This window comes from Bactrocera oleae, chromosome 3 (genome assembly GCF_042242935.1).
Source record: "Bactrocera oleae isolate idBacOlea1 chromosome 3, idBacOlea1, whole genome shotgun sequence".
Lineage (NCBI taxonomy): Eukaryota > Metazoa > Arthropoda > Insecta > Diptera > Tephritidae > Bactrocera > Bactrocera oleae.
In genome coordinates this window covers 62,031,476-62,053,978 of record NC_091537.1, presented here as the reverse complement: position 1 = coordinate 62,053,978, position 22,503 = coordinate 62,031,476, and the positions used below count along the sequence as shown (strand labels likewise).

Here is a 22,503-nt window from a genome sequence, read left to right as displayed (position 1 = left end):
GCTCTTCTTTTCACGAAGAAGTGTCGGAGACGGTCGACCTTCCAAGAGGGGGAAATTCGGGCCGCCTCCCTTAAAAACTCTCCGACGCCATCTGCTTCCTCAAAAACGGGAAAGCCCATGATGGTATTGGTAACGGCATCCTAAAAAATATTCCCACGCAAATACCTAGTCACCCTATGCAACATCATAAGCGCCATGACGCATTTCCAGTATTTTTACTCCACCTGGAATGCCGCCATAGTCATCCTTCTTCCCAAATCGGCAAAAGCCATCAGCTGCTTTGCATGCTCAGCAAAGTATCTGAAAGCCTGATTTCCTCCCGATTAGAGAAGTTCGTTACAGAATAGAAAGTTTCCCCCAACTTCCAATGCGATTTCCAAAAGAAACACGGTTTCGCGCAGCAATTATTGCGGGTCGCCGAATTCGTAGGTGAAAACCTCAACAAAAGTCGACACATCCATACACTCTAGCTTAACTGCAAGCAAGAATTCGATCGTGTCTGGCATGATGGGCTCATTTATAAACTCGTCAAGTTAAAATTCCCCCAATACCTCATCGGCGTAGTCCGACTGTTTCTGTCCGACCAGAAAATCACTGCTCGGGTGAATAGACAGATCTCCGAAGCTCCCCCTATCACGGTGGGAGTTCCCCACGGTTCTAAACTCTCCTCAGTACTGTTCAAAGTATATTGTTACGACATCCCAACCGGCGGAAAAATCCTCACGCCCAATGCGCGGATGATATCGCTTTCCTGTATGCCTCCAGAACCATTAAATAAAGCACATCCGCCCTAATAAATTCATCCCTACCATCCTTTTGCGAAATACCTCGGAGTTGTCTTCGAAAGGCGGCTGACCTGGACGAAGCAAATCTCCGAAGTTCGAAACAAAGCCAACGGCGCCTGGAGCTTACTAAAACGTTTTTTCACCAACCCAAGAGTTTCCCCAAGCACCAAAAACGTGCATTTACTGCCATCATCAGAAGCATCTGTTCTTACGTCATCCCCATTTGGGGTCTGCTTCGCCTGGACAACTGTCGAAGCTCAAAGGCACATATATGCAGCTGCTAAGATCAGGATTGAACTTCCTTTGGTTTGTTAGAAACTCGCAGATTCTAGCGATTGCTTTGTAACCGATGTCGGAAGGTTTTAGTCGGTAGGCACTTCATGCGAATTCGACACAACCCGCCAGAGTGTCTTCCCGAAGATTTCTCTTACATACTCTTATTTTTTTGGCTCTTATCAATTGTAAGTCACATGTTTTGCGCTTGTTGGTAGCAACGGACCATATAAGGCCATTTGGGTATACACTACTTGTATGGACTTTTCAGTATTATTGTCAATTTGGTGAACCGCTATTCTGGAGTGGTCAATTGCACTTGCAGGTTGCAGTAGAATTGGTAGTCGACGCAGCAGTGCAGTTTTTTCTTTTAACTTGTATAATAGGCCTAGGGGCAATACCTTGTCAAATGGTTGACTGACATTAAGGAAAACTCTAGAACAGTAACTATTTTCGAAATAATTGACTAATCGGTCGATATACCTCAGAACAAATGGTGATGTTGGGATCCACATTATTCTCTAGCCATATACGCTATTTTAAAATGTTTGCCCCTTTGCCAAATACACTTGTATTTTTGATCAAAAGTGCTCTGCCTTTGGTATTTGTGAGCGATGGGCCCAACCAGGTTTTTTTGAGATTATAATCACCACCAGCAATGAATATTTCTCCAAAGTGGTATATAATCTGCACATATAATACATTACTTGGGATAGATTGTGTTGCGGAGGAAAGTATAAGCTAACTATCGTTAGATTTCTAAGACATCGTTTCCAAGATATCGTTAGATTTCCAAGATGACCATTGTTGCCTGCACCCAAGAATGTTGAAGGAAGATTTAAGTTCCGTGTGAGAGATATCAGATTTTATAAGAATTTCCACTCCACCTTGTGTTACCCCGAGGACGATTCGATTATCCTAGGATTTTAAAATAGAACCGATCATTAAAATTGGTTTCTACTATAAGGAGTACATCGATATTGTTGGTGTTGATATAATGTTCTACTTCGGCTCTACTTTTGCATAGACATTCCAATTCGACTGCCCAAAGTTGTACCAAGAATAAGAATAAGGGTGAAGCAGACCGAGGTTAAAGTTGATTACCAGGCTGGTAGTTTCTGCCTTGTAATTTATACAGTCGTTGAGCTGTGTTGGCATTGGTATTTTCGATATATAGTTTTTGGCATTGGCGAGATGACGAACTATGTGTTATTGCTTTGCAAGCTCCCTCTTCTAGAGGAGTTCTGTAATGGCCTTAGATCCTTCAGTACAATCTGCCTTAATCTGATATGTGTGGAATTCTACTTTAAATCAGTAAGTGAACTGACTACTTTTCTGTAGTCATACACTATCGTTTAGCATGAGCCTTACTTTACCATCTCTGCCTGCCTTGTAGATAAACGTTTCCAGCTACTATCTCACCCCAAACTTCGACCTTCCATAATTGATATATTAATAACAAAAACAATACATATACAATTTTACTTTATGACCCGGTCACGCTTTTTTTGTGGCTAAGTATAAATAATGTACATTTATACATTAATATAATATAATAATTATAATAATGTACATTTATACATTACAGTAAATTTTTTAATACATTGAAAATATTCTTACGCATAAAGACGAAATGTCGCTATACGCGGGATCAAGACATCCTCTTCTTTGTATTTTCGCTTAAAGATCTTCATTAGCTTCTTCACAATCAGTATCGTTCCATTGCAAAGACGACGTTGATTTATGTTACGCAGCATGACAAAAGATCCTTCTTTAATTTCAAATTATGTGGTGGTAGTCCAGGCTAATCCAGTGAATTTAAAATTCTGTGGGATAGTTGACTCCGTCATCTTGGTTTGTAACTGTGTCAACTGATTTATAAATAAACAACTCTCGTGGGACGAAATTCGAAACTTTAAAATTGAGATCATCGACATCTTTTTTTGTCGCTAATATTACTCGTTTACTCAGCCTATTATGGTTTCTCCCATATATTGCTACTTTATGTCCGGACACACACGCCTTTTGAGTCTGTAAAGTGATAGAAATGTAATTAATCCGGTCGAGGTGTTAACTGCGATCTTACCATTTCCAATATCAAGCAACTGCTTTGAAAACACAAGCGCGGGTTGATCTTGTTGCAAAAACACTCACATGTTAGTTGTTAATTGAAGTTTCTTTCTGTGTCGCCACAAATAAGATGATTTTATACACGCATTTAGTTCGTCAGCAAAAGTTCATCAAGGAATAACTGGGAGAGTCCAGCGAAAAACCTGACAACGGAATCAGGAATCGGAATCCTGACAAAAATGTTTTGGTTGTCACGTAAATGGGCCATTGTGCATTCGTTTCAAGTTCTCAATTTGCATATCTAGAGAACCTTCGTCTATGACGTATTTTTGGCGATGTTGCAAACTGGTGTTTCGTTGACTTGCATGTTTAGTGTTTTAAAGCCAAATGTCCGCCATCTAACAAAGTTGAAGCTATTTCAGATGAAGCCAACGTTAAGGCTACCTCATTTTGGGATCGGATCTTTGTCAATAGAAATAAAAGTAGGAAAATTTTTTCAGTATCTTTCAGATCAACATTGTTCATAGCTAGTATCAATCTATTATATATTCAATTGTGGAATAGTTGTGGGAACTGTTTCGGTCAATATTTCAATATCGTATTGTTGTTCCCTTGGTAACTCATGGTTAAATTCTTCTTGCAGACCTAAAGACGACATTTGTCATCAATAAACACATTTCTTATATTATTATCAAGAATGTCTCATTATAATTTTCTGCAGTAATAGGTAGTGTACGATTCAAATTTTGACAACGCACACGGAATAACACATCCTCAGACATGTCATCGCTATATTTCATTAACAAATCTTCCAGATTTGAGAGGAGACATGTTAATATAACATTTGCAAACAATGTTTGAATTTGATGCGGCGATTAAGATAGAACGGAATGCTTAGGCGTAAAGTCTTAATGCGATTCGTTCTTAAGCAACTGTTTGCAGTTGTTTAATAACGTTATAATGGTTACAGAATATATAAACGTCGTGTTACGTTTGACAGATAACTATAATATGAACATTCCACAACCAACTAACATCGGCTTTGACGCCATTGAACCAATATTGTCATACCTACAGTGGAACGAATTAAAAAAATTTTTTTTTTGTCATTATTTACTGTATATCTATGCAAATTAAGATAGACTTAAACACAAATATGTATGTGCTATGTACTTATCCTTTCTTTAAAATCATCCACTTTAAAATTAACTGAGCAAAATCTTGAAAAAATTCAACTACCCTTTGCGTCGCAATAGACAACCCAAAGCTTTTTTAAACTTTCATTGTTGGTAAAACTTAAGAAATATAAGAGGGAAACGTAAGAGGAAAAGTTATTTCCGTGATATACTGATATAAAAACAGTGTCATTAATATCCTACCATATTATCCAAAATTTTACATTATGTTAGTTTCCTCGGGTCGGCTTTAGTTTACCATCCCACGATTTCAGGGTTAAAAGGGGTATGGTTGGATAGAGGAGATTCTCCAGATCACGAATATAAATAAATATTATTTTCCATTACAATTTCTAGATTTATAGTTAACTTTTCTTTTATATTATGCACTTATTATACACTTACACTTCACTACAATGTTTCTACATATTTATTTTATATTAATTATTTTAATATTTGTTTTAAATAAACATTTTATTTTTACACAACTTTCGTTGTATGCACAATAACAAATGGGTTCCATATTGACAGATAATAAATGTTGCCATATCAATTTTATATATATATATATATTTGTATTTATATTTCGCAAACGAACTAAAATGAATAATAGAGGATTATACCACAAATACATTAACCATAATTTTGTTCGTTCTCTTATATTCATAAACCATTGTATTGGATTGGCCAGTGATATTTTTATTATAAAGAAAAAGGAAGCGAAAGGGATAACGATCAATCCGGTGTTGGATCGGTCAGGGTTATTTTTTTGAAGCGCGGCCGAAGGCCGCTAATGCTGAAAGAAGTTTGACGCGAAAGGAATAACGATCACCCCGATGTTTGACCGGTCAGGGCTATTTTTTTGAAGCGCGGCCGAAGGCCGCCAAGGCAAATAGAAATTCTAACCAAAAAAAGTAATGTTAAAGAGGGTATATCACTCTCTTTAAACTTCATTTTCAATAACGGATTATAACGGATATTGTTACAACTAAACAAGGTACCGTTTCCTTTTTTGTTCGATTTGTCGTTGAATTAGTAAATATTGTGCATATAAGTTAATTTTGTAGAGGGTAATGGGGTATTTGGTAGGGCTGAGCTCAGACTACTACCGAGGTCACAGCTGTCGGATAGTGGACGGTCTACACTAAGGAGGTCAGCTGCGAATAGTAATACGCAGCCCCCGACCAAGAGCTGCAGAAGAGGAGGGCTTGGCTCAAAAAGCCTCATGCGCCCAATGAGCCTCCGGCGAAGAGGCGAATAGATTCCGCCAGTAAATAAGCGTCCACAATCCCCACCGGGGTTGTATCGAAGGAAAACCTACCCACGGGAGGGAGGCAACAAAGCAACGAGGGACCAATCTAGCGATCAGCACCCAATGTGCATAGACGTCAGAGAAACTCCTGGCAAGCGCCCATCAGAATCGAGGCCAGTAAGATTCTGATTATGGAATACTGGAAACACGAAACGGATTAGGTTTAATTAATTTCACCGTACAGGTTCAGTTGAGACGAACTCCTGATTTGTGCCCGAATCTAGCTCTAAACACAAGCTCCCATAAAGACTTGTGTCAATTCTTGCGTGGCCTTTCTGCTTGCATAGATAACCACGAGGTTCACACAGGGCAACTGTTACAACGAGCGGTTATAGCGGCTTGAAGCGGAGACCCAATAGCATAAAATGAATACACCAACACAACAACAAAAAACACAAGAGAAAGAACAATACGGAAAAACACAACAAAACAAAGACAACCAAGACGAGGAATACGGGACAGCTTTCCGCAGGAGTAGCAGGATACGTAGGTCCCCTACACTAACGGTTACACCAAAACAACCGGCAAAGAAGGAAAGACAGACAGAAAGACGGACAGGGAAACTCCGTCTACACAAACAGGGACCACAAAGCAAACAGAAGCGGGGAGCACTCCAGCTGCCATCACAGCAGAACCTCGGGCCATTAAAAATTCACCGAAGGAAGAGTACATTACCCAAATGAGATGGGCAGAAGAGGAGTCTCTATAGAGGTGCAAGGGTATCGTACAAAAAATGAAGATGGCAATCGCAAAACAAAATGTTAGCATGGATGTCAAGAATGGAACGGCACAGCTCGACGAACTCTTTGATGTAATGAAGATGTACCGCAGAAACTGGCTCACGTGGCTCAACAACCTCTAAACGACGGGCGACAAGCCCTGTGGAAACAGTGCGGCCGCGAAACGAAAAGGACGGTGAGTGCAAAAAGTTCTGTCTAAAAGAAAGAAAAATCCCCAGGCCGATGGAGAAAATGTTACAGAAGCACCTAAACAAGTAGAAGTAAGACCACAACGAAACAACACAGCTGCAAATCTGAAAACACATAACAGGATCAAGCGGCAATTAGAGGTCGTGATCATTAAGCCAACAGAAGGTAAAAGCTAAGCCGAGGTTCTAAAGAATATCCGAAGCACGGTGAATCTTAAAGAAGCAGATGTTAAGATCAAAGGGATCTGCAAAACAAGAACCGGGGCGATACTACTAGCACTAGAAAAGGGGCAAACTACAAAGGCCAGCTTCTGCGAGGCACTCAAAAGCACCCTTCGAGAATCTGCAATGCTGGCCGACCTTAAACCAAAGACTACCATTGAGATCAGAGACCTCGACTCCCTCACAACAAAGGAGGAAGTCGAAGAGGGTGTAAAAGAGGCGATTCAGGACTTTAACGAAGACATCAAGATAAACATGACATCACCTAACACAAGAAAGCAGAGGCGCTGATGCGACAGGCACGCATCAAAATTGGCTGGGTTTACTGTAGACTGCGACTCAAAGAAAACGCAAAGAGGTGCTTCCGCTGCTTTGGACCAGGACACCTAACTTGGGACTGCAAAGGACCCGATAGAAGCGGGCAAGGCATCTGCATAAAATACGGCCAACCAGGTCACAAACTGAAACAATGCATAAAGCCTTCATCATGCTGCCTCTGAACAGAAGCCAAACAAGAACTAGTTGACCATATACCGGGCTCTGCAAAATGCGTAGTATATAGGAAATACCTGAATAAATGAATATCCTACAGGCTAATATGCATATATGCAAGGCTGCTGACGCACTACTCTCCCAGATGGTGATGGAGAACGGCTATGATTTAATCATCATAAGCGAACAATACAGGAAAAAAGATATTGTAACCTGGCTAGAAGATAGCAGCGCAACCGCCGCTATATGGCTACCCCCAAGAAGTAAAATCCCCCTCACAGGAAAAAGGAACAGCAACGGTTTCGTCTGGGCCAGTTGCGACCTCAACGACTAGGCTAAGCGGCTAGGTCTATAGAGGGCCATTTAATTGTCGCTAGAGACCTAAACTTGGAAGCCATAGAGTGGGGTATGCCAAATATCGACTCGAGAGGTAAGCGCATACTAGATACTGCAGCGGGTCTCGGACTAATAGTGCTAAACTCAGGAGACGCAACTACGTTTAGAAGACCGGGGTGTGAGCAAATTACACCAGACATCACCCTACATCAGAACGTATGGCAGTCTTAATTAAGGAATGGAGAGTACTAGAAGTATACTCTGGGAGCGATCATCAGTACATCTCCTTCGCGATTGACAACGGCATCCAAGATAAAAACCTGAGAAGAAATACTGCCAGCCGAAATTGGAACGTCTCGAAATTAAACAATTCGAAATTAATCTCCGCAATAGACGAGCAGAACCCATCTGCAGCTCTCCCAAAACTGCAAGGAAAATTGTCGAGCACACAATACTTAAAATAACAAGAGCTTGTAACAAATCAATGCCCAAAGCTTTCCACAGCAAGCACAAAGCGGCAGTTTATTGGTGAACAGATAATATCGTCCAACTTAGACGCACATGTCTTCGCACTCGCAGGTCGTATACGAGAGGCGCAGAGGAGCCGCACTCCAGGAAGCCAAGCAATACCAGGCGGCGAAAAAGGTACTTAAGCATGCCATCGATGAGAGTAAAAAGAAGAAATGGGAGGAACTACGCGAGGATGTTAACAATAACCCCTGGGGTCTCGGGTATAAAATAGTAAAGAAAAAACTCGGAGTCCGAGCTAAGTCACCTAACTTAACCGCTGTCAAAATGGACCACATTGTAAGCGCACTATTTGGCGCACACGAAAAAAGGCTTAGCGACCCAGAACAGACCATAAGACTTTCCCAAATCCCTGCAACTGGCCGCAGGCAAGCTCAAGACGAACAAATCACCCGACCCGGATGAGATCCCAGGAGAAATTCTTAAAATAATCGCTGCAGAGCAGCCGGCAATACTTCTAAACATGTACAACGCCTGCCTCGAAGCCGGAATATTCCCTGAACTCTGAAAAAAATAACGGCTGGTCCTAATCAGTAAAGGAAAAGAAGATCCCAACTTGCCATCCGCATACCGTAAACTATGCATGCTCGACACAGACTCGAAGCGGCCGACACAACTGCTATCCGGTCACGGATACTTCAAAAAGTATCTCCAGAGAATGAGAAAAGTCAATATGCCGTCATTCCCATACAACGACGCGACAGAAGACGACGCTGAACACACATTCTTTGAATGTACGCGATGGCAGCGGGAACGCCCCGCCGTAGAAGACCGGGTTGGTCCAATAAACACGGACAATTTAATCAGCGTTATGATGGAGAGCGAAGCAAACTGAGGAATCATCCAGAAAATCACTGCAAATTTGCTACACAGCAAAAAGCGGGACCTGGACGCTTCTATCGCTGTAAATCTTTCAATGAGAAAAATGGAACCCCACCATGAAATAATGCAACGCGATTCCAGGGTGGGCGACGGTTCCCTAGAGGGGGGGAATTTATTATTGTGCATATAAAGAAAATTGTGTAAAAATAAAATGCTTATTTAAAGCAAATATTTAAATAATTAATATAAAATAAATATATAGAAACATTGTAGTAAAGTGTTAGTGTATAATAAGTGCATAATATAAAAGAAAATTTAACTATAAATCGAGAAATTGTAAAATAAAATTTGTAAAATTCTCAACTTAAAATGCAAATATCTCGAAAACTATAAGTTCCCGGCGGCGGATCGTGATCTGGAGAATCTCCTCTATCCAACCATACCCATTTTAACCCTGAAATCGTGGGATGGTATACTAAAGTTTCCCCGTTCCTTCCATCTTAACTTTGCAAACTCATGAGGAACTTTGATATTTAAATTTCTTCATAACATTCATATCATTTACACAAATTTTGTCCACATCTTTGTTATCAACTTTTGCAAAATTTAAGGCTCTACCACTTCACAAACCCACTTGGTCTTATAAAAAAATATGTGATGAAATTGATTTTCATGTTCGTTTTTTATAAACAATGCGCGCCCACCACGAATTTTTAAATTTTATAATGGAGTATTATTTAAATATGTAATTCTGTCTAATGTCATCAGGCAATTAGAGTTGCTATGTGTATAAATTCTTTGTTAAAAATTTAAACTTGATTTTAAATTGAAATATTTTTGAAGATTGAAAAAAGTCTTTTAAATGCAAACATATCATAACATCTCTAATACACATTATTCATGGGCGTTGTAGAATCTGATAGTTGTCGGAATCAGAATTGAAACCGATAAAAAAATTCGGTAGGTATCATGAATTCAGATATTACCGGTTTGATTTTGAAACAGACAGGGGTGTTGTGGAACCCAGACAGATTTGCGTAGTTGTCAGAATTGTAAACCAATTCTGATTTTCAATGGTGTCACTGAATCTGACTGGTTTTTCGTCTTTTCGAACATATGCAAAACCAATGTTCGAACCAGCTGTTTGCTAGTGTGACAAAACTTGCAAATGAATAAATCAAACATATGATTTCAAAGTCGTCGTAACCTTATATTCTAAGAACATTGATTGTACAATGTTTTTAGAATCAAGAACATGCATAGAATACAAAGTTACGACAATCGTTGATGACATAAAGCCAACGTCGTTATATCTACTGTGGGAGGAATTGGAAAAAAAATCAATAGTTATATTATTATTTTTTGTTTAAATTATTATTTGCTATATTTCTCCTTCGTTGCACATTAAGTCAAACCTAAGCACAACTATGTATGTGAACCATATCCAATTTGAATGGGATGTATTTTTTGAAATCATCAACTTTAAAACTATTGGACCAAAATCTTTAATTTTGATAATCTAATATATTTATAAAATTGTTTGAAAATATGTTCTGAGCAATGAGAAAAATGTATGCAATCAGTCCATCCTATTCCCTGCCCCCATATATCCTATATAAACACCTGACTTTAAACCGCTTAGGTTGCTCAAAATGTTTTAATGAAATTAAGTAGAGAAGTTTTCTTAAAAATTATGTGCTAGCGCTGAATACGAATGAAATTAGTTCAGACCTTGGTCCCAACTTTATATCCCTAATATAATCAATTCCGATCCATTGGCTGACATTTTCCGTATCAATTCAATATATTAAATATAGCCTCTTCGGCTGAGCTTATATCACATATGGAAATCTCAATTGAGGATGATTTTAATATACATATGGTTATTTTCGTTGACGCGAAGCAACATATAGTATAATAATAAAACTAAGTGTAGTAATTTCGTTTTTTTGGTGCAACTTAAACACGATTTTCACATAATTTTCGCCCTGCTTGAATTGCATATTTAGCCTTTTGATAGTAAAATAAAAACTGTTTCAAAAAATTGTTATAGAATATTTTTTACAAACAAGCCTTACTAGCAGCTGTTCAAATATATAAAGGTGAAGTAGTTAAATGTGAAGTTGGATGCAAAAAAATGCAATAAGATCAGCTGCTGTCATCAAACGAAATTACTTTGTGAACGACCCAATAGATACTAAATTTGATTCCTCTTCTGTTCCTCTATAATGTTTACCTGTTGTTGACTACTTTCAAGATTATTCTTTATTTATATTCATATAAGGTCGGCACAGATTCCTCTTAGCTGTATCTCCGCGCGGGGGTCGACTGGGAAATGGGTGTCGCTGCTAACAATGTAATGATTTCAAGCCTGGCGGTAGGTATAAAACGTTAGGGGTAGAGACCCCTTTGGAATGGGATATCAGTCCAAACGTCGGTGAGAGACGAGGCTGCTACCACCGGCAGGTACAGCGATCATTTAAGCTGTGTCACCAGCGGCCACACCTCCACTGCAACGGGAGCAGTTGTAATATAACTGCCGAACCAGTTCTATATTCACGGATGCCACAGTCCATGAAGACTCGAACCAAGAAAGCGCTGTGAGTATAATCGCGGAAAAAGAAGCAGAGATTCTTCGCTCTCCTGAGCAGGTGACCGCGGGTTCCAATTCTGGCAACAAGAGAGGGCCTCAGAAGAAGCCAAGCAAAGAAAGGTTGAAGACAAAAGCGAGGTACAAGGCGGCGGTTGACATATGCAACCGACTCGAGAGCAAGTCCAACTTGAAGAAAGAGGCGGTGAAACGGTTGGCTTGGGCCAGAGAGGAAGTGAAAAACGGCCGGGGACACTTCGTTACTCGTAACTGGTGCAATGCCTGTCAGAACGCTTCCGAACCTATGAAGAGATGCGAAACTGGAGGTGGTGGACCACAGCAATATTCCATCGGTGCCCAAGGTAATCGCGAGGCTACTACAAAGAGTTGAATCCCTACTCAAATTTATTTTACAAAGTAGTTTAGTGGTAGACAAAAGAGGTGTGGAACCTACCTATATAGGACCCACATCAAAGTCAAAGACATAACGATCTATACCAGTAGAGATGCAATGGTAGAGAATTGGAGGATGATAAGCATACCGTCGTTCTCTGTCCATAGGAACATCTATTTCTCCACTAAATCGGATGCAAAAATCAGGCAAGAGGTGAGGAGAAATTCCAGAAACACAAACTGGGATCTCTACTTGCGTGTACAGCTTTTCATCACGCTTGCCCCACGCTGCGAATAAAGCACAAAACGAAGCCTCCTTGGAGGAACAAGAAGCTCGGGTCTTGTGGACGCGGAGTGCGGGAATTTTTCAACGGGGCTAAGATATCGGAAAGCGAGGACTGTTGGAACGTGTATAAAGATCTCCTAATGAAATATAAAAAGTTGGTGCAAAGGTCAAAACTACAATCCTGGAAGAATTTTTGTGGCAGCTTTGAAAATACTAACGAGGTGACGAGGCTGAGGAAATTATTATCCAAAAGCCTCGGCTCGCCCGGTCTTATTCGCAAAAGTTGGGGGAGTGGACGGGACTCATTAAAAGACACTTAGACAGTGTGCACTTTCCTGGCTGTAAGGACGCGGTAAGTCCTAGCTATGTAGGGAATAGTGCTGTAAACTTTCACGAAAACATCATTACCGAGAATAAGATAGAATGGGCAATTCGCTCCTTCGACTCATACAAATCTCCCGGAACAGATGGAGTCTTTCCAGCCACGCTGCAGAATGAGCTTTCTATCCGTACCGGGGCTAAAGGCGATTTTTAGGAGATGCCGAAGTACAGTTAGGGGCCGCACTCATGGAGAGAGGCTGGGTAGTTTTCATACCGAAGGCAGGTAGAAACAACCCAACCTACTCATAAGAGTTTAGGCCTATAAGCTTAACTTCCTTCCTGCTGAAAGCGTTAGACAAAATCTTGGATGTGCATATCAGGGGAAAAAGCGCCCTCTGAAAATAGAGTCCGTAGAGACTGCACTCCATACATAAGTATTCAACATCGAAAAGTCTCTGGAATATAAGAAATACGCTCTGGAAGTGTTCCTGGATATTTCTGGAGCATTCAATAACGTGTCTACGGAATCTATTCTGAATAGTATCGAGTCCATAGGTGTTTATCCTGTAATACAACGCTGGATCAGAAGCCTCTTGATCTCAAGAAGGATAAGAGCACAATGGAACGACGCTAGAATGTCTATATAATCACTCCGCAAGGTGGCTACACAGCTATTATAAGACCAATTTCGCTATACGGTGCAGTAGTATGGTGAACCGACTTAAGGAAATCCACCTACCGCAAGCCCATGGAAAGGGTTCGGAGGCTCGCTGCGGTGTGCATAACGGGAACTTTAGGAATCACTCCAACGGCGGCTCTTGAACTATTGGCTGTTGGAGAATTTACATATAGAACTCGGACATAGCTCAGTGGGTAGCGGGTTGGCTAGCACCGACTACATGATCCCACTTTTCAACTTCGAAGGTTCAGAGTTTACATACAAAAAGATGGTTGGCGTAAAGGCATGTTAGCTGCGCGCAACACACACAACACACAAGATAGAGGGTGGAGTTGGTGCAGAGGTATACTGTCCAGAGTTATGTAGGCATAAGGAAGCCGTTTAAGTTTCTGAACCGGAGCAGTATATTTCAAACAGAGATCTTTGCTATTCCGAAAGCCGACGAGGTAGCCTTTAATGCACCAGCAGGCATCTCCATAGTCAACATCTACGTAGAGATCGAGAAGACTGCAGAAAATGTAAAGAGCAAGGCACCAGGAAAACGCTTGTCCCGCATTGGAAAGACTACATTTTAAGCATTTGGGGGCCCCACAGTGTGAGACACTGGAAGGGGTATCGATTGTGAGGCCACAGAGTCTACTGAAAAAGCCTACCAGACTAATCAAACATAGCCTAACCTATATTCATCTTAGCTGTAAAAAATGTTAGATTCTTTTCCTAAACTTTACTTAATTTTTAGTTTCCAAATTTATAATCGACAATACTATATTAAAAAAAATCCAGAACTTAGATGAGAAATATTGGGAATGTGATTTTCAACTATTAAGGGTTATATTCACTTTTGAAATTGAAAAACCGATTTTTTGGCATATTGAAAGTATGGTACATATATGTATTTAGAATATGCTCTGAAAATTGGAATAATTTCGGAGATATAAACGTATTTGAAGAGCTTTTAACTAAGTGTAATCGGTTTCCAAAACTATAAACTCGTTTTTCTCGTAACACTGTTTTCGAGGTCTGTGAGGTCTGCGAAAATTTCTCCGAATCGGCTGGACCGATCGACTTGAAATTTCCACACAACCTTCTTAGATTTATTTGTCAGATAATGATCAAAAGAAATCGGAAATTTTTTATTTGTTTTTCCCAGACATCTTTTTTTGGAGATCCTTCTGGAGATCGGCTACGGGATCAAGAGAATCCAAAATTTTTCAAAATGAATCACAGATTATTAAAGTACATTCAATTCTGTAATTACTAATTATTATTATTTTATTTATTAAATAAAATACCTTTTCAAAACAATAATCACAAGAAAACGCATTTTTTTCTGACTTGCGACCGCTTCAGTGGAAAACAATTTGAGTTTTAGTGTAAATTACATAATGATTAACCAAATTTTTAATTCCCGCGATGGTTCCTCTCCAAAAAATTATATTTGTATATTAAACAACTACATATATATAAGCTTTCCAACAATTTTAGGCACATAAAATCCTTAAAAAAAGTTTAATTTTTTTAAATTAATAAATTTAACTGAGTTGTATTAAGAATTTAGGTTAATAAACACTATAGATCTTCTTTAATGTTATCTGATTCTGCTGTTCTCTCAGCAACATCATTCTTAGTAAATGTAGCTTTTGATATTTTAGTGTTAATTGTCATTTGGTAGTCTTAGTTGTCGTTCTTGTTGAATCCCTTGCGAGCTGCCAACGTTTAAACTCGATCATTTGTATAATTCTCATTTGCATAACTTTGGTTTTTCTTTCATAATGTTAGACAGTTTATTGAACTCTTGTGAATACATAAATACAACTGGTATCGTGACATCGTTAGTTCCATCTCCAGACATTGCGAACATTGGTTGCGTCTCCTCGGAAGATCCCGGTACATTATCACAAACCATTAATGCAAGGGCACCCGTTGCTTGGGCCAGACGCGCTTTACTAACAAATGTACAATCTCCTCTTTCGGCAATTAGGATTTTGCCGCTTATTTTAACCAAATTACTTTGTATTTTTGACGATTATCTTAGTATAAACACTGGTGGATCCATTATTGACATATATTTTTTTACCATTTAGTTAAATTTATTGATTTGAGGTATTTTTGTTCTCACAACAAAAATAATTATAATCAAAGCTTTAAGAATTATGCTGGTATACAATTTCATATCCCATTTTATTGTGAAAGTTTAAACTATCTCAAAATCTGTTATATTTTATAGGTAGTATAATTATTTATAATTGTATTTCCTTTAATAAATAAATAAAATATGCTATCTCAAAATGGTGTTGTTCTCACCTGAAGTTGTGCCAGTTGATTCATATTTTGTAGTTTGGTCAGCTCCAGAATTTCTTGCATAAACAGTAAACCCATTTCTCCATCATCAGGACTTTTGGCCTGCGAAACAAATAATTTCATATCCGTAGAATAAATATCTATAATTTTTAAATATATAAATATATCTAATCATACTAGTGATGGCATTTTTAAGTTTCTAACTAAATTCCTGATATTTGCTTCAAATCTCCATTCAGATGAACTTTCAAAGAATATTTCACGCTGTGAAATAACAAAAAGATTATATTTCTTCATTAATGTTGCAGAGCACAATAGGTGGAAACAACCTAATGACAATGCAAGTTAACGGCAGCCTCCTGCTTATTTCCAGCATCTTTGCTTATTTATGTAATTGATATGTTTTTTCGTTCAGCTCAGACCACCCAAAATATGTAAACAATAGTAAATATAAAACCAATTACTGAATAAGCTAATACTTGTATTGTAACTGACACTCTCTTTATTGTAAGAATTAATCATTATTGTGAAATATCTTTAAGCAAATAAGAAAAATGTATAACTGAGAGTAAGTTGGAAATAAAGAGTGCAGTTGTTATCAGGACAACCAAAATAATCGTTTTTTTATTTCTTTCGCGTGTTCCCGGAAAAACTTATATATTTTTATTTCTTTCTTACAAAGGGAAGTTAACTGGCGCCCAACAACGTGGGGCATGTGTGTTGAAATTATAAAGTAAAGTAAAGAAAAGTTATAAAGAAATAAATAGCCCATCGTTTGCTAAAGAAAAGTGTTGTAAAAATGAATTCGAACTATTAAATTGAAAAACTCGGTGACGGTAATTATGACGTGTGGTGTATGCAAATGCGTATCATACTGGTTAATACGGACCAATGGCACATAGTTAATGGTGATGTCAAGCGTATGCGGAAAACTCAGTAAAATTGGAAACGATGACCAAAAGGCATCAGGAAACATAATTTTATGTATAAACCAACAGAAATTTTAAACATTAAATCATGTTCAACGTCGGCAGAGGCATGGGAGAAACTTCGAGAAGTACATATGCCAAGTGGACCGTTACAAAAGGTTTCATTATTCAAAAAGTTGCTTGGGTGCAGTTTGTCTGCAAATCAAAGCATGTCGTCTTATCTTACTTCGTTTGTCGAAGTGGTAGATAAATTAGCCGAACTTAGTATTGAATTGAAAGAGGAATTAAAAATTGTTATACTTCTGTCCAATTTTCCTGCTGAGTATGAAAACTTCGTGATAGCTATCGAAACACGTGACCAGTTACCGACGTTTAATGTATTTATAGTCAAGCTTTTAGAAGAAGGTGCTAGAAGGAAACAGCAGATAAATCAAGAGCCGTCGGCGCAAGCGGTCTATACTCGTTTTAAAGATTCAGCGCATAACAACAAATCACTTCCAAATGAAAAAGCAGATGCAAATACAAATGATTTCAAAGGCAAATGTTTTGCTTGTGGTATGTGAGGACATAGGATAGCGCAGTGTACGAAAAAAAGAAAACAGCAAACCAATCAAGGTGTTAGGTAGCACGAAGCAACGACGACAATGAGCTTTCATATGGATAAATATGCTTGGTGCGTCGATAGTGGAGCGACTACTCATATGTGCTGTGATAGAAATATTTTTGTTTCATTTGTCGAAAAACAAGAAAAAGTAATGTTAATGGTATGGTGCAAATAAGGACAAAAGAACTCAAAATAAACTTTTATTCAGTGAGCAAAGCAATGACGTGAGCAAATGCAGTGCTATTTAAAAAGTTTTGTGTTGAAGTAAAAAATTCGAAAGGGACAACTCTATTTTTAATGCGCAAGTGAATAATTCGAAAATTATTTAAACAATATGATGTGGCATAATCGGTATGGTCACATAAACTTCGAAAGTTTAAAGCAAACCGTCGACAATAATTTAGTGCGTGGACTAAATAAAATAGACATTAAGTCTAAGACAAATTGCGATATATGCAATAAATCAAAAATATGTGCAGTTTTCCTAAGAAGTGCGAAAGAGAATTCAAACAATACTTGAACTTCTGCACACAGACGTTTGTGGTCCGATCAACGTAAAATCAGTGGGTGGTGCACGCTATTTTTTTACATTTACAGACGATTTTTTGCAAATGATTTTTGTTAATTATTGTATAAAGGAAAAGAGCGAAGCTGTACATACAGCTGTGTACATATATACGTAATCGCGCGCCTTCAAAGTTTTTAAAAAATTCTATACTGTACGAGGTATGGTATAATAAAAAGCCGTCGATAAAGCATTTAAGAGTTTTTGGAGAATAAAATGAGTCATGGTAAATTCAGCGCATAGGGCAAAGAGTATGTGTTTGTAGGATACTCTGAAGTTGCAAAAGCTTATCGTTTGTATGACAAAGAAACAAGGCGGGTATTCGACGCGATGTAAAATTTTTTGAAAACAACGACAGTTTCGGTGTGTCCGAATGTAAAAACAGTACTAAAAACGACGAAAATATAGCAACAATAATTACAAGTTTCAACAATAGCAATGAAGAAAAAGATCTGGTTGAAGATTTTCAAAGCTGCACTAAAGAAGATGATGGAATCACAGAAGAGGAAGATGATGAAGCACATGGCGCAAATAGTGAAATGCATCGTGGCGGTGGTAGGCCAACATTTTTTCATACAGGGAAGATTGGCCATCCCAGAAAAAAGTATCAGAGGTTGAATTATCTTCAGTATGGTGAAAATATAGAAACGGCACGTACCAGAAGCATTAGCAAGCGAATACTCCTTTGATTGGGAGAAATCTATACAAGATGAATATGCGGCGTTAGTTGCAAACAAAACTTGGTCAGCAGAAGAGCTGCCAAAAGGCCAAAAGGTAATTGGTTTAAAGTGGGTTTTTCGTATAAAACGTGATTCAGATGGAAATATCGAAAAGTTCAAGTCGAGATTAGTGGCGAAAGCTTGTAGTCAGCAACTGGGTTTAAATTATTGGGAAACTTTTTCGCCAGTAATTCGATACAAAACGATTCGGATGCTACTTGCAATGGCTGTTGAGAAAGAGTTGCATTTACATCGAATAGGCATCTCAAATGCATAATAGCAATATATCAGAAGAAGTTTATATAAGACAACCGGGAGGTTGCATAGATTGTAAAAATCCTTACAAGGTCCTAAAATTAAATAAAGCTATTTACGGCTTGAACACTCAGGTAGAGAGTGGAACAATACACTTGATTCAGCATTAAAGCGAGCCATGTTTTTGTGTCAAACAACAAGGCAAAGTGTACAGCTACATACGTAGCAGTTTATGTTGATGACTTAATATTAGCATGTCCCAGTGAAGAAGACATTACAAATATAAAACGCAAACTATCGTCAAAGTTTAAGTTGCAAGATGGTAATACATTGAAGTTCTTTCTTGGTTTCGAAATAGAAAGTGAGGGTAAAACAGGTGCAATTTCTGTGTGTCAAAAAAACTATATCAAGGAGTTGTTGAGCGTATACGGTGTGAGCTCATGTCGTCCAGTAAGCACACCCCTTGATCCTGGTTTTCAAATAAGCTGTAACGATAAGAACTGCTCTAAGGTGGACGTAACAAACTATCAGTTGCTAATTGAGTCTTTAATGTATTTGGTCATTTCGAGGCGTCCTGACATAATGCATGCAGTAAGTTCATTGACGCAAAGATATCAAGATCCTCATTCCGAACATGAGGCTGGTGCAAAGCATGTTCTGCGGTACATATCAAAAACTCTAGACTTAAAGCTTCATTATCGCAAAAGTGGTAAATCAGTAGAAGGCTACGCGGATGCAGACTGGGCAAGCAATAATACAGACAGGAAATCATATACCGCCAGCAGCAGCAAAGTAAGCAGTATATCTTCGTCGCTTGATGAAGGAAGTAGGTTGTAGTTCCATAACATGAGCGCTATACAAATTCCGAAGAATCCTGTATTTCATAAGAGAACTAAGCATATAGAAATAAAATATCATTACATTCGAGATGTAAAACATAAAGAAATAGAGTTAGAGTATATTTCTACAAATGAAAATGTGTCTGATATTTTTACTATGCTTGGTCTTAAATATTAAAGTTTAGAAATATATATATATATAATATATTTAACTTGAGAAAGAGTGTTGAAATTATAAAGTAAAGTACAAGTAAAAATATTTCCTAGAAGGGATTTTTTCGAAATATAGATAATATGAATAAGACAACTATGAATACAATATATATGTATGTACATATAGAATTAAATATGAATTTGAGTCACTCTTGACTAAACCATTGAAGTAAAAGTACGTCGTGTTCTTTAAACTGATTCATTCGCGTAAATAATTGTACATCATACCAACAATGTGTTAGTGATATCCCCGGAAAAAAGGGAGAAAATATCAAGTATTCCTAGCCGAGAGGATAATAGCAGTGACGCGTGTCGAATCCGCAAACTTAGCAAACAAGTATCCTCTCGGGAGGAGAAAAGTAAAAACCAAAAAAACTACAACAAATATACCCCAACAGCCACAAAAATGTGTATGAAATATAAAAACCACAAATCAAAAAAACAAAATGACCAAGGGATTTATAAACGTCGAAGGACCCCAGTACCAGAAGGAAAAACGACAAAGCTAAAACGTGAAACTAACCAATATGCTGGACACAATTAATGTAAAAAATATTTTAAACGATTTTTAATTTTTAATTTTTTTACAAAAAGTTACAAAAAATTAATTGTTATTATATAAAAGAAATTGAAATTGAAAAATCAATGAAAATATTTGCAAGCGTTAAAAATTTATTAAATTATTCTTAATGAAGGCTTGACCACCATATTTTAAAACAGCGACTCACCACCACCAGGGGGACTGTCCAGAGCTATGCAGACATAAGGAAGCCTTTTAAGTTGCTGAACCAGAGCGGTATATTTCAAACAGAGATCTTTGCTATTGCGAAAGCCGACGAGGTAGCCTTTAATGCACTAGCAGGCATCTCCATAGTCAACATCTACGTAGAGATCGAGAAGACTGCAGAAAATGTTAAGAGCAAGGTACCAGGGAAACACTTGTCCCGCATTGGAAAGACTACGCTTTAAGCATTTGGGGGTCCCACGCTATGAGACACTGGAAGAGGTATCGATTGTGAGGCCACAGAGTCTACTGAAATTCGCGTCAAGCGCAGGTATCCTAAAGGATGCCTGGCAGGAAGCCTGGCCCATTAGCCTACCAGACTAATCTAACCTAACCTAACTTATATTCATCTTAGCTTAAAAAAATGCTAGTTTCTCATCCTAAACTTTACTCTTAGTTACCAAATTTATAATCGGCAATACTATACTTAAAAAATCCAGCACTTGATGAGAAATATTGGGAATGCGGTTTTCAACTATTAAGGGTTATATTCACTTTTGAAATTGAAAAACCAATTTTTTGGGATCAAGAGAATCCAAAAGTTTTCAAAATGAATCACAGATTATTAAAGTACATTCAATTCTGTAAAAACAATTTTTGCTTGTTTTTTTATTAAATAAAATGCCTCTTCAAAACAAAAATGAAACGACGGTCGGTTCTGTGTAATCGGAAAAGACAAAAATTTTTGTCTGCCAAGAATTGCATTATACAAAATTATTTTAAATTAAACAAATATAAACTTTATTGTTCTATACAAAAATTTAATTTAGTTACTTTCTCGTATATGAAAGATACTTAATAGTATTTATATTATAAATAATTACATTTCATTTCGCTTGAAATATTTTAAACGACATTATACTTTAAAATTATTTAGGACCCCAATATGCATGTTATCACACCGTTATTATTTATACGAAGTTCGTGAGGAGTTACTTAAACCTTAAAAAATTTACAATTCTACTGATTAACTATTTTTAATTACAATATATAATTTAGAAAAAAACAATAATCCTTCATTAATATTATATATATATACAATTCGCTATTGCATAATATGCTTCGTACGTATATTTATAATAATTACTCTGACCTCAAACAAAAAGAGTTTGTGTTTTGACTGAAAAACGGTTTAATTTCTCTTCTTTTTAATTGTATACTTTGGATTTAAAAAAGGAATAGTTTTATTTATTTTAAGAATTTTTCGACTTCCTCCAAAAAATGATATTTATATATTAAACAACTACATATATACAAGCTTTTCGAATAATTTTTTTAATAATTTTTGTATTAAGAATTTAAGTTAATAAACACTATAGATCTTCTTTAATGTTGTCTGATTCTTCTGTTCTCTCAGCAACATCATTCTTAGTAGATGTAGCTTTTGATATTTTAGTGTTAATTGTCATTTGGTAGTTTTTTGTTGTCGTTTTTGTCGAATCCCTTGCGAGCTGCCAACGTTTAAACTCGATCATTTGCATAATTCTCACGATTACTTTTGGTTTTTCTTTCATAATGTTAGACAGTTTATTGAACTCTTGTGAATACATAAATACAACTGGTATCGTGACATCGTTAGTTCCATCTCCAGACATTGCGAACATTGGTTGCGTCTCCCCGGAAGATCCCGGTACATTATCACAAACAATTAATGCAAGGGCACCCGTTGCTTGGGCCAGACGCGCTTTACTAACAAATGTACAATCTCCTCTTTCGGCAATTAGAATTTTGCCGCTTATTTCAGCTTTGTTTGAGGGTTCCTCACATGCCCGAAAAGGTGTTGCTAAAACCAATTCACCTTCGACAAATCGATCTCCCATTAATTCTGGACTGAAATGTGATGGACCAGCCATCAAAGCACTCCAATCATTGGATTTATCATTTAAGGAATATGCAACTGCCTATAAAATGTAAATAATAAAGATAAAATAAATTAGTTTGCATTTTTGACGATTATCTTAGTTTAAACACTGGTGGTTCCATTATTGACATATATTTTTTTACCATTTAGTTAAATTTATTGATTTGAGGTATTTTTTTTCTCACAACAAAAAAAATTATAATCAAAGCTTTAAGCATTAT

The 22,503-nt window shown here is 37.5% G+C and overlaps 1 protein-coding gene, 1 long non-coding RNA gene and 1 pseudogene across 6 annotated transcripts in view; 1 reads left to right on the top strand and 2 right to left on the bottom strand.

Annotated features, from left to right (window-relative positions):
* Positions 1–2,583: 2,583 nt before the first annotated feature.
* On the bottom strand, positions 2,584–4,749 carry LOC138855959 (uncharacterized). The gene is made up of 3 exons (XR_011395096.1): positions 4,508–4,749; positions 3,145–3,590; positions 2,584–3,089 (listed from the first exon to the last, which is right to left on the bottom strand). It is a non-coding gene; the product is annotated as an uncharacterized lncRNA (long non-coding RNA).
* Positions 4,750–8,154: 3,405 nt separating this feature from the next.
* On the top strand, positions 8,155–12,532 carry LOC138856110 (uncharacterized; annotated as a pseudogene).
* An 8,629-nt stretch (positions 12,533–21,161) lies between these two features.
* Edem2 (ER degradation enhancer, mannosidase alpha-like 2) overlaps positions 21,162–22,503 on the bottom strand; it is a 40,153-nt gene continuing 38,811 nt past the window's right edge. For all 5 annotated transcript variants that reach the window (XM_036372759.2, XM_014241208.3, XM_014241209.3 and 2 more), the window contains exon 8: positions 21,162–22,322. In XM_036372759.2, the coding sequence (XP_036228652.2) occupies positions 21,735–22,322 (588 nt within the window). In that variant the 3' untranslated portion in view covers positions 21,162–21,734. The remainder of the gene's footprint in view (positions 22,323–22,503) is intronic.